Consider the following 13,361-nt stretch of genomic DNA (forward strand, 5'->3'; position numbering starts at 1 on the left):
CCGATACCGGGCACTACGGTCGAAATTCGACAAAGGCAGCAAGGTCATAGTGATCCGAGACAAAATCATTAATCCCACAAACAGGGACTTTTACATCAAAATTTAGCTAAGGCTGATATTCAAGTAGCCGAAAAATGCCAGCCCTAAAAATGGTCGTCGTGAGTCAGAGACATCCGAATTCACAAAGCATAAGATATGTCCCACAGGCAAAAACTTCATAAAATTCCCGGACAAACTGTACCGGCCGAAGAGAAAAGCCGACATTCAGGCACAGTTAGAAATAATGACCCCTTAAAAAGGACCGACAATTCGGGCGGAAGTCATAACAAACATTCAAACAAAGTAAAAGAATCAAGGAAAATACATGTTCTATTTATATGAAGGATTTTACATCAGAGACTCCTACAAAGGCAAAAAATAAAAAGGCTAAGTACAGGCCCTAATCTATCCGGTATGGCTGGATCCGGGGGGTTCGGACACTGTCCGCTCAGAGTCGTCGGAGTCAGACCCGAGGGCACCCTTAGCCTCTTCCTCGACTTTTTTAGCCTCGAGAATCAGGGCCGGAAGATTCGTAAAGCCATGCTCGGCTTGCTCAAGGGTGATCCTCCGAGACTTCTATTTTTCATATTCAGCAGCAATGGTAGCATGAGCCTCGGCGACCTCCACGCTCTTTAGAGCCTCTTCCAAATCGGCCTCGGCCTGGGCTAACTTGCCGCCAGAACATCCCGAGCCTCTCCGAGGACATTTTGCATTTGGGTGGCCGACTCGAGCTCGGCCTTGAGAGTGTCATTAGCATCAGCTGTCTCTTCGAGCTCGGATCTTAGATCAACTTATATCTTGGCCCTCTTCTCCGTCTTCTCCTCGGGCACCCTCATGCGCTCTTTGTACCGGGCATTCTCGGATTCAAGCTGCCGATGCCTCTCGGCCATGCTCGTAGCATCGAACTTGACAGAGTCCAGCTCCTCCCGGAGTTAAGCGATGGTGGTTTCAAACTCACCAAGCCTTGAGGATAAATGAGTGTTGTCTCGGCTAAAGCATATCTGATACGCTCAAATTACACCTATTAATGGCGTAAAGCGGACGTTGTCAAATATAGTAACCCAACAAGGTTGGGGTCGAATCCCACAGGGAATATGGAGAGAAAAGAGTACTAATCGTATGCGATACCGGTCTTTAAATGCTTTAATCCTATTCCGGATAGTTTGAATTGATTGTTGAATAATATAATTTAATACTTTGACTTAAAATGTAATTAATGTGTGAGAGAGAGAGTAAGGTTGTGTTCCCCAATTTGATTAGATATTATGCTTCAGGTTTCAAAGTGATATACTTCTAATGGTTGTTCTATGAATATGCACTTGGTCTCTTAAAGACTTCTTAATGTTTCCCAACAGTTAAGCAGTATTTCCTCTTTATGATTCTTCCGAATATAAAAGAGTTACAATCGAAGAGCGACCAATGATGCCAATTTAGACTTATTCTTATTCCTAAGTTAGTCTATTAAACGAGGGTTAACGCCTCGAGTCATTGTTATTCAATCTTACCAATATTGACTCTCTTTCCCAAGAAAAGTCAATATAATGGCTTCGGCTAATGCTTGCAATCATTACCCAACGTTACAACTCAAAGATAGAATAAATAACAACAACCATTATGCATATATCAATAATAGAAACCCATTCACATAATACCAATCATGGGATTCACAACCTTAGAATTGAAATTAGCTACTCATAATGTTTCTTGACAGAAAAAGCTTAAAGATTAACATAATACACTTACAATACTAATACAAGATGGAATGAGAGTGAAGTTGTTGCCTTAAATGCTCCAACCACTTCAAGATTAAAAACCTAGGGTTTATGCCTCTAAAATAAAATCTGAATGATGAATTAAAACCCTACATTATGTATTTATAGAGCCAAAAATCGCGCCAAGTTTCTGGACAAAAATGCCCTTACGCCGCATTGTTACGGACCGTAACTCAGGTTACGGTCCGTCCTTCATTTCGTCATTTGACCACTTTGACGTTACGGCCACCATGCGACGGACCGTACCCTGTGTTACGGTCCGTCCTTCTGAAGCGTAAGTGGTGACAATTACTTGGCAACTCTCTGGAATTTTGGATGATGTTACGGTGAAGGGTTACGGACCGTAACATGAGTTACGGACCGTAACACTGAAGGTTTTATTGAAACTCTCTGGAAATTTAGCTCATGTTACGGTGACATGTTACGGACCGTAACACTCCACCGTAACACTGATGGTTTCAATGAAAACTTTCTGGAAATTCAGGCCCTGTTACGGTTCAAAGGTACGGACCGTAACATGAGTTACGGACCCTGTTACGGTCCGTAACATGAGTTACGGAGCGTCGCTTAGCTCCAATTTGTCCGTTTTTTCAGCATTACTTCTCATTTCCGATCCTTAGTTAATCAACCCTATAAAACACAAAAATAACATAAGAAACAATGTAAAAACACTTAAAATCAAGCAACATGTCTAGTTACAAAAGCATAAAATGTGCTAAAATTCACGGCACATCAATATCTTGTCCGCTTTGAGCCTCCGGTTATATTCGGCCATCTCGGCCAGCTCACCCTTTAATTGACGATTTTCGGCCTTTATTGCGTCGAGCTCGGGTTGAAGGTTGGAAAGGGTAACTGCCTGGTTCAACTCATCCTCCTTCACCGGCAGAAGGTGCAAAAATTTCTCTGTCTCTCGGCTTTGAGCATCCAACTGGCCCTTGAGATCGTCCATCTCTTGCTGGGCACAGATGAAAGCCTCGTTGACGAGCACCACACTCTGCAAATGAAGAAGTTAAAAACTTGAACAAACAAGACTAAAGTTCTCAGTGAAATTATGCAAGGATGGCTGATAAACTTATCGGTTGCCCGCGTGCATACCCTCGTTAATGAGGCACTGCATAGGGACCCCGTTCATCTTTCGCTTGTCCGAGACAAGGGGCCTCAGATAGCTTGCCACGCCCATCGGGCCAAAAAAAAAGCTGCAATCCTCGGGAACGGTGATCGTAGCCGATTTTGTCCTTCTCGGTTCCACGCTTGGGGCCGGAAAGATGCGCACCAAGCTGTCCCTGGCACCAGATTCGGTGGCCCGATTAGCCGCCCTCGTAACCCGAGGTAGCGGGAGGAGTACCCGAGAACATATCCTCAAACTCATCCGACCTTGAAGCCGGAGTGGGAGAACTTGGAGGGACCTCAGCAGCGTCGGCAAAGGCAGGGATCTCCGAAGGTGCGGCAGTCCCATAGTCGGGCAGCGGACCCACATCTGTGGGGACTTCGGTCTCCGGGACCGACTCAGTTCTTTGACCAGCTTCGGCGGCAACTGCCCCCCTCCCCCCCCCCCCCCCCCCCCCGGAATTTTCTTGTCATTTGAAGGGGGGTTTCCTCAGAAGAAGGTTCACCTGAAATATCGACGAATTCAATCGACCTTAGAGGAGTCGGGTAAAGAATTTCTTCCGCACCTGTGTGTAATGCCGGAACAGAGGATCTTTCCCTGGCTGAAGGAAGGGGTGAAACGGTGATACCCTCCTCCGGGATGGCAGCCATGGAATGGGCCGCACTGATGCTTCGAACAAAGAGCTCGGGCTCTGCTTCATCCCTTAATGTCCTAATGACACTCCTCGCTCGTTATTTTGGTTTTTGACCTCTGTCCGAGGGCCATTTTCTCTTGGCGGCGGCAGCAAGGATACGAAAGGCACCCGCTGAATCGAACTCAGGTGCCAACGTTGCTGGTTCTGCTGCTAACTCCGGCCTTGGATCCCCCGAGCCCTTAGGTAAACCTGAAAATCGAAGTGTTACAGAAGGGTAGAAGATGCAATGAATACGAATATAAGCCGAGTATTACCGTGGGTCTGGGCGACCCATCGGCCACGTGACAGGTGTCCCTACGTCCGATTGTCGTGGGTATGTTGGCTAAGGAGAGCAGCAACCCATTCGTTGAGATCCCTGACGACCGGAGGCATCCAACCCACGGCTAACATAGACAAGAAGAATAGTGAGAAGGTGGAAAAACTAAAGTTCGACAAAACACACAAGCGATTATTAAAAGAATTCAGACTTACGATTATTATTCCACCTTTCCGGAAAAGGCATGAAGTTGTCCGGGATAATGTCCGAGGTTCGCACCCGGACATATCGCTCCAACCAGCCCCTGTCTCTATCTTCGTCCATTTTTGAGAAAAATGGATTCCGGCTATGCTTTGCGAGTTTTATTACGCCACTCCAGAATAGCCTCGGGAAATATAAGTGTATCAAGTGGGCCAGCATGAGCTCCTTCCCGGCATTATTGGCCAACAGCCGGAGGCAGGCCACGACCCTCCAAACAATCGGACCAATCTGTGCCAAGGTTACGTTATAGGTCCGGCACATGTATAAGATGACCGGATCGACCGGGGGGTCGAGCTTGAGAGTGAAAGGGTAAGTATAAATGTATAAAAAACCTTGCCGATGGTCAGTGACTGATTCGCTTGGCCCGGGGGCAAAAACTTGAACTGAACGGGTGTCCCACCCACAATCAGCCCGGACTAAGTCGAGCTTTCCCTCGGTAATGGATGAGAGATATCGTCTCACATCAAACCCTCTATCGGATACCGGAGAAGGTTTTTCGACCTCAAAATCTTTATTGAAGTTAGGTTTGGCCAGTATAATGTCCGAGGCAGTGGGCTCAAAGGTGCTTTTTGCCTTAGGTGGAGAAGTTGGCTCGGTTCCTTGAGACGAAACCGAGGGAATATCATGGGAAGTGGTTTCAGTGTTAGCAGACATTTGGAGATTACGAGGAAAGATTTGTCAAAATTCGAAAGAGAAGTTAAAAGGTGGAGTAAGAGAACAGACAGAAAATCAAAAATGGCAGAAAACGAGAGGAAGAAGTAGCAGCCTACTCAACAAAAATGGTTAAAGTAGAGAAGTTGGCAGAATCGTTCCTTTTTACGTAATATAGGCAGCGAATTGACAAGATATGTGAGTTGAAAGGCAAGTGAAGAAGTGAAATGGAGAGGAAATGAAGAACTGGAAAACAGAGGAATGGATTGAAGAGGTAAAAATGTTCGAATGGGGGGATAAAAGACGTTATATAGGCATGAAATCTGGGCGGTTACAATTCCCAGCCAACCGGGAAGCGCCACGTGTCCCATAATTAATGAGAAACGACTTGAAGCGACGTGCGTTTCGGCGGTTGTCAGAGCTGACCGCCCGGGATGAGACACGTGGCTGATGACAGACAAGACGTGACGCAACTGTTCCCGCCAAATGAGAAGATAAGAACGGGCATTCGGAACCACCGATTTTTTATTCATCCACTTCCCGTTACTCCGATAAATCTACAGTCCGGGAAGTGTGGGGACTATCTGTATACGGTAAAAATCGAATATATGTTAGGCCGGTGAGACCGGTGACCGAGGGTAGAAAGAGATCATCACAGGTATGGAGATTTGCTTTCTAGATCGGAGGAATGCTTGAGCCGAGGAAAGGGAAGAATATTGTTCGGTCCGATTTTCCCATAGCCGAGTTGATCATGGTCGTTCCTCCGTTTGATTGTGGCCGTTAGTCCGTTTGATCGTGGCCGTTGGTCCAGGAGATTCGTTGCGCGACTGCCACGCGTCGATAACGTCCTGCCATGTTCAACTGTCAATCGTACGGGTGTCAGACCGTACGGCCAACCTAACCTAACCTAATCAATTTCAGAGTTTTTTCTTTATTTTTTAGTTTCTCATATTGTATGAAGCCCATAGAGCAACACTATAAATAAGGGTCACTGCCCACTTTTGAGGGGTTGGCTTCTTCATCTCAAAAACTCTTGTAATAGCAAAAAATATATACAAATCTCTCTCAATATCGTATTATGATCCGAATTTGTTGTGTTCATCTCTTAAATTTGTTCAATCGAGTGATACTCATATATTAGTATACACATAAATCTATAGCGAATCTCTGGTCATTATTGCTCTCTTCATATCATATCATACATATCTTTTTTTCGCCAAAAAGATTGAGGCTTAACCACATATCCTATACCTACTCACAAATATAATTGATTATCCAAATTCGGGGTAAACACCAATGTCGAGGATCCCGACACCAAACCCATGCTTCTATATAAGTAGAAATTTGAATAAATAAGGAAAACGAAAATGTGGGAACTAATATCACTCTATGAATTAGTTGGTACTTAGTAGGCGTTTGGCCATGCTATTGCAAACCATGTTTTGAAATCATGACCCCAAACCAGTGTTTGGACATGCGTTTTCACTCATGATTTGAAACTATGGTTTCAACTTTTTTAAATATAAAATTTAACCCATAAGTTTATATATTGTTAAAACAGACCCATAAGTTGGTAGATATTTTTAAAAGATATTTTTAACAATTACCCCCATCAATCATTTTCCAATTTCATTAACTTCCACCAACCTTTATTTATGTCTACCAACCTTTAATTTATGTGGGAGGATTATATTAAAGAGTAGTTACATCACTATTCATATTAAATTTTCATTTTTATTGAACTAAAGTTTGATTAATTGATGTTGTATTTTTTAGAAAGGTCTTCTAGTAATGTACTAATTTTGTTATGAACTATGACTTGCTCATTTGGTAAGATTGTATAAGAATTGAGAATGTTTTGATAGTTTTCACAATTTGTGGGGTTTTTATGTCTATAAGAGAAAATACAACTTAAAATATCCAAATTGCATGTCCAAACATGGTTTGAAACTATGATTTGAAACCATGTTTTCAAACCATGGTTTCAAACCATGTCCAAACGAGACCTTAAGAGCCGTTTGGACATGGTTTCAAATTCATGGTTTCAAACCTTGATTTGAAATCATGTTTGGACATGTAATTTGGATATCTTAAGTTGTATTTTTTTCTTATAAACATAAAAATCCCACAAGTTATGAAAACTATCAAAACATTCTCAATTCTTATACAATCTTACCAAATGAGCAAGTCATAGTTCATAACAAAATTAATACGCTACTAGAAGGCTTTTCTAAAAAATATAACATCAATTGATCAAACTTTAGTTCAATAAAAACATGAATAGTAATGTACCTACTCTTTAATATAATCCTCCTACATGATAGACATAAATAAAGGTTGGTGGAAGTTAATGAGGCAGGTAAATGGTTGGCGGGAGTAATTGTTAAAAATATTTAACAATTTATGGGTCTTTTTTTTTATAAAATACAAACTTATGGGTCAAGTTTTATATTTAAATTTTTTGAAACCATGGTTTGAAACCATGAGATGAAATGCATGTCCAAACGCTGATTTCATCTCATGGTTTCAAACTATGATTTCAAACCACATGTCCAAACGCCTACTTAGCAGTGTGACATGGGTCTTGTCAAAAATCAAAGGCGTGATTAGTGAATATTGATAAAAATATCTTTTAATTTTGTCAACTTTTATATGCCCAATAACAATGTTAACATAGTAAACTCCATCTGGGAATAGTACTATTAATTAATTTAAAATTTAATATTCCTTTGGTTAATTGTAGCATAATTCCTCCAGCTAGCACATAAGATAATACGACGTTTAGTTGGTCATATAAGAAAAAGTGATTTCCGCAGAAGTACAGTGGATGATTTGTGGTATTAAATAATATTTGTATCAAGTAATGCGATAATTATGTTATTTTATGTGAGATAAAATGTGAAATAATAATACGTATATTAGCAATATGAAGATTAACCAACTAAAGAGAAAAATATCCTTAAAACTAAAATGTTTGGTTCAATTAAATAATTAGTGCTTTATGCTTATGCTTCCCAAATGTTGCACATTTTTTAGGTCATTCGTTAAAAACGCTTTGGACAATGAAATACGGGTGACTTTAAATTATTTTTGACACGCCTATCTTTGCTTTATTCACCTTTTTTTTTTTAGGTGGGCAAGTTTTATCGTCCAATCTTTTAAGTCACGAGTTTTTTTCCAACTAAGGCTCGAGGCCATAGATTTCAATTATTTGATGGGAATGTCTCATAGAGTTATGTGGCGGAGCCAGAATTCGAAGCTTATGGGTTCTGGGTTCTAATTCTTTAAAGTTACTGGATTCTTAATTAATAATATTATATATTATTAAGTATTATTTAATAATAATAATAAGTAGTATCTAATTAATAAGAAGAATTAAAGTGATTAGTTGCTTCCTTTCTGAAGAGGTGTATCCTTTTAAATTAATGGTTGTAACCATTGGGAGGAGTAAGAAACTTTGCCTGTAAAATAGACATTATGGCAGAAGCCATAATTTGAAATAACGGATGTCTCTCCTCTGCGAAAACATTGTGACATCTTCCTAAATGAAAATATATTTTGTCTTTCCTTCTTTATTTTCTTCCTCCAAATCCTTCATTTTTTGGGTTGAGTTCTTGTGATAGAAGAAATCAAAGAGTGCAACTTTAATTTCTAAAGTGGGCATTGTATCCGGTGGATAGACTTTCCCATTAACCACTTGCACGGTGTGGGGGAAATTAATATCCTAAAGATAGTTTTTTGGAAGCGTCTTGCCTTTTTGTCCCGTATTTTCCTTTGACATCTATTTCTCTCTTTAAATTTATTAAATTTATCTTGAACAGATTTACTCCATTATATTATTTTGAATATTCTACAACAAATAATTTGTACATATCTGACAAAAGTTTAATACAAATATATGATTCGAATAAAAGCTACTAGATTCGGCCGAACTCACGCCCAAAGGGCTAGCTCCGCCCATTATGTCATATTTGTTCTTCTATGAAAAGAGGACCTTCCGTACGGAAGAGTCACTGAAATTATAGATATCTCTATAATGTTGTTTGCATTTTTGTTCGGGAAAAAGACGAATTAAATAATTTGCCTCACACTTGTTTATCTTTTCTCCATAATACGGACAAGAGCGGACTTATCAATGGTCCCATAAATTTGACAGAAGTAGAAAATATTGGATGGAGTAAGCAGTTGATAGTGATAATCAATATAATGATGCACCATTTATAGCTTTTTAATGTTCTTTAAAAACATAATAACCACTAAACAAATATAATAATATTATACTAATGCATAGCATGTAATACGTTCTCAACAACGAAACATAACTCAAAAGCAAAAACTAAATAAATAAGCACAGGTAATAGGTATTCACTTGATGATCAGAAATGCAACAACAAATGGATTGATTCGACTTTCATGTCCCTGTAACTTTTCAGATGTAGACACAGAAATGTGATAATAGTAAGTGATTCAACATAAAATAATATAGAGGATGTATTTGTGCAGAAAAACTTTTGAGACTGCACTACAGTTTTTGCAGTAAAATTCATTATCTACTTTTACTCTTTACCTGTACTAAAATATAATGTCCATTTCTCTAAACAAATGTTCTCCATGCATAAAACATAATGTCCATTTCTCTAAACAAATGTTCTCCATGCATAAAACATTTATTCATATCCATTAAAAATTTCTCTACTTTGTTTAGAGAAATAAAAAGTTTTAGATTATAAAAAGTTTTAGATTATTTTACACTAAAATATAGTCACTAATCTCGACTTCCTCCCATAAGTATCATAAAGATAAACTCAGTAGCAAGCAACTTCTTAGCCTAATGCTTTTAGATTATTTTACACTGTTATCTGCAAGTATTTAGATATCCATGCCCCACAAATATAACATAAAAATCAAAAGCAAGGCTTGTTTCAGATAATCAGTTACTGCCTGATAATCAGTTGGTTCAGTTCAAAACATAGAATTAGATGGCGAATAATGTATCAGAGGTTCTGAGCAAATATAAACATCATGAGCCAAAAGAAGGCACATATCGCTAACACGATGCAACCATATTTAAAGACAAGTCATGAAGTTCTGAGAAAAGCAACGAAAATTATTGACCGAGAAAACTAAGAGCATTCATGTGCACTACTACTGTTGGCTAGCTGTTAATCAAACAGAGAAACGACTGCAGATATGTATTATTAATCAGCCTTAGTCCTCTTTGAAGGTGCTTCATCAGACACCTCGTCTTTAGGACCCAATGATTTTCCTGTTTTATCCATCAACCACCTATATAAAACATGAACAAAGAGTTATTAGTGTCTACAACAGAAGAAGTGGAAAAAAAGAAAGATGAGACAATGTGTTATCAATACCTTTTCCAGCTGAATTTCTCAAGTACTTCGGTTTCTTGCCCATCATACTCCATCTCAACTAATGTCCAATCATCATCTTCGCGATCAGAACCAACAGAGTCCTTCCTCGTGCTGCCATTGTTATCATCTGGTAAAGAACTTTCTGATGCAGCATCCGTAACACCAGCTGGCTCGCCACACTCCTTCACTTGCAATAAGGGGCTATTTTCAGGGTTAGACGGCATATTTTGTTCCTCAGCCAATAGCTTTTCTTCTGAAACGTCCTCTGTGATAGAGGTTTCCATATCCTTTATCTCAAGCAACATCATCTTATCTGCAAGTTTTCTTGATGAATTGTCCTCCTCAAATACCTTGTTTTCTTCAGGTTTGGTTTGCTCAACTGGTCCTCCGTTATCCACTCTACTGTCAGTAAGCAACGAAGACGATGTATCACCCTTCTTCTCCAGCAATGACTTGTCTTCTTCAGATGTATTTGTCAAATAAGATTTATTATCCATCGACTTCATTTTGGCGAACTCAGAAAATAATACTGCATTTGCAGTTTTTGCACCATCCAAAGTTCCCAAAGACAACATCTGAAATTGCTTAGGTAACAGTCCAAGCGGATTGGTTAAGGAATTGTGTACATATACAACTTCGAACATTTTGGAGTGTGAAAGAGCCTCCATCACCATAGACTCCCCGAAAATACATCCAACAACAAGGGGGCACCGGTTTGCTCCAGACTTAGTGGCAATATTCACCTGGCACAGAGTCTTTTTTAACCAATCTGCACACTGCTCTCCTCGTTTCTTCAGTTGGACAGAAACAGTAACCTTAGCAACCATTGTCATACGAATTCCAACTGTACGAAGCTTGGAGAAACTTTCCTTGGTGCAAAGAAATTCTATTCCACTGTTGGTAAAAACCGCGGTGGTTTCAGGAAACTCATCATCAAGCAACCACACTAAGAAGCTAGAGGATATAGGAGGAGACAAGGTCTCACGTAGCCCCACTGATTCAGTACTAATCACCAAAACATCTGCTTTTCCCCATTGCTCTTCTTTGTATTCCCTCCAGCTCGAGTAAAAGGCTGTCAATCTCTCCGTAAGCAGCTTCTCCTCCTTCAATTGGGGCTGATGGTTCCTGCCCCGCTTTCCTCCAACCTTAAACTTCTGGGCATCATCTTTCTTTCCTTCTTCAAACTTAAACAGCTGATCAACATTTTTGTTACCTTCCATTGCCTTGCTGTCTTTACCGTCCAATTTACTTGCCCCAAACTTAAACACCTGATCACCATTTTTGCTTATTTCCTTTGACTTGTCCTCTTTAGCACCCAAACTACTTGCCCCAAACTTAAACACCTGATCACAATTCTTGTTTCCTGCCTTTGAATTGTCTTCTTTACGATCCACCAAATTTCCTCCAAACTTAAACAGCGAATCACTATGTATGTTTTCTGCCCTTAACTTGTCCAGTTTTCCACTAGACGAAGAAAAGGACAGTGACAGATCAAGATTCCCCATCAACGAAACAGTTTCGTTCACCCTGCTGCTCATCGGTGATTTACTTGACACGGGTTTAAAATTTTCCTCACCCCAGAGGAACTTAGTTTTCTCAAATTTGGAATCCAAATTGCTCCTCCCCTTTTCCCCCAACCCTATACGTTCGAATTTCGATTCAAGATTGCTCTTTTCTTTCTCCAACAAAGCAGATTGATCATTACCCTTTTCCAAGAACTGCAAAAACATCTGTTCATCATGATCACTCCACAAATTACTCTCACGCTTATCCTTCATTTTTTCTTCAATAACATGAGGTGTAAAAATATGCTTAGGAGGGATTTCAAGTGGTTTTAACTCCTCATCAGACAGTTCAACACCAAAAGTTTGTTTAGCAGCAGTATTAATCATCTTACTAAGACCATAATTCACAGTAACAGCTTTAAACTTTTTAGGTTCTAAATCATTAACACAACTCCAAAAAAGCTTAGACTTAGGATACTCACCTTCTATATAACCAACAACAAAAGGGTAACTCCGATCATCATCAAGACCATCAAAAAACACCTTTTTATTACGAATTTCCTTAGCGTTACGTATCGTTGAATCAATTAACACAAACCCATCATCGTTCTTGGCTTTTAATTGAACAGAAACAGGGATTTTGTTCATAAAAGTTGCAGAACAACATAAAGAACGAATCTTGGAATAGTTTTTTTGGGTACAAAAAAAGTATATAGCAGTAGGAGTAAAGATTGTTGTTGTATCATTAAGTTCTTCACCAACAAGCCATAAATAGAATTTACATGATTGAGAATTTGGGTTTTTTTCTTGTTGTGAATTGATTACAACAACATCAGAGTTACACCATAAATCTTGTTTATGGAAAATCAAACTGTTGTAAAAGGTACTAAGCCTTTTATGAAACAAGTCTTTCAACATGGTTCTTGATTTTTTTTTTAATTTTTTTTTTGGTGTGTGGAACTGAGAAATTGAAGAGTGAAGTAGTAGTAGAATGATGAATTTTTTATCGGCAAAGACTTTTTGTAGGTTTAGGGTCTTTCGAGAAATCGTTAAAAGTTATGGAAATTGAGTCATAACATAATTTGGAGCATATGGAAATTGAGTCATAGTAGGATTCTGATTGGAAGATTACATGTATTGTGACTTGGAAGCTACGGAAATAAAGCCAAGTGATAAAGTAGTAAATTTCATGACTCATCCTCAAACTTTTCATTTTCATTTAATATACATAAATTATTTTTCTTTTTTTGTTACATAAAAATTGTCTTGTCATAAAAATTACTTTGGACGAATTTTATAAAATTCTCACTTAAAAAGTGATGTGACAGCCTTACATAGTAGTAGTATATTTATTTAATTAAATAGGATTAATGTATTAAAACTACCATTATACCCACTGACGGAGTCAGAATTTTTACAAAGGGGTTCAAAATATGAAAGAATAATTGACCCTTCCCCGAGCCCTATTAGTAAGATTTTGACCTGCGGGGATGTGTGGTATGGTTCCCGAGGTAGTCGAGCGAGTTGTATGATGACTTATGTGAAATAGAGCCTCAAAGTAAAAAGTGTTTGACCAATAGTTGACTTTTGGGTAAACGGACCTTTTTCAGAATTCCGTCGATTCCGTAAGGTCTGGAGGGTCGATTATGACTTGGTGGGGTGGTTGGTTTGGTTCTCGGGGCATTTGGGTGCGTTTTGGGTAC

At 39.2% G+C, this 13,361-nt stretch overlaps 1 protein-coding gene across 1 annotated transcript; it reads right to left on the reverse strand.

The window, feature by feature from the left end:
- Nucleotides 1-9,681: 9,681 nt before the first annotated feature.
- On the reverse strand, nucleotides 9,682-12,780 carry LOC132621185 (uncharacterized). Its single transcript, XM_060335353.1, has 2 exons — nucleotides 10,154-12,780; nucleotides 9,682-10,067 (listed from the first exon to the last, which is right to left on the reverse strand). The coding sequence occupies exons 1-2, from the start codon at nucleotides 12,574-12,576 to the stop codon at nucleotides 9,980-9,982; spliced, it is 2,511 nt and encodes an 836-aa protein (XP_060191336.1). The 5' UTR covers nucleotides 12,577-12,780; the 3' UTR covers nucleotides 9,682-9,979.
- Nucleotides 12,781-13,361: the final 581 nt, after the last annotated feature.

The sequence above is a fragment of the Lycium barbarum genome, chromosome 12 (assembly GCF_019175385.1).
Source record: "Lycium barbarum isolate Lr01 chromosome 12, ASM1917538v2, whole genome shotgun sequence".
Classification (NCBI taxonomy): Eukaryota; Viridiplantae; Streptophyta; class Magnoliopsida; order Solanales; family Solanaceae; genus Lycium; species Lycium barbarum.

Bases quoted from the DNA above. Each gene is read 5' to 3' on its own strand.
- LOC132621185 (XM_060335353.1), bottom strand. From the start codon at position 12,576: ATGTTGAAAGACTTGTTTCATAAAAGGCTTAGTACCTTTTACAACAGT. The intron at 10,068-10,153 runs GTATTGATAACA...TGTTTTATATAG, and splicing joins GAGAAATTCAGCTGGAAAAG to GTGGTTGATGGATAAAACAG.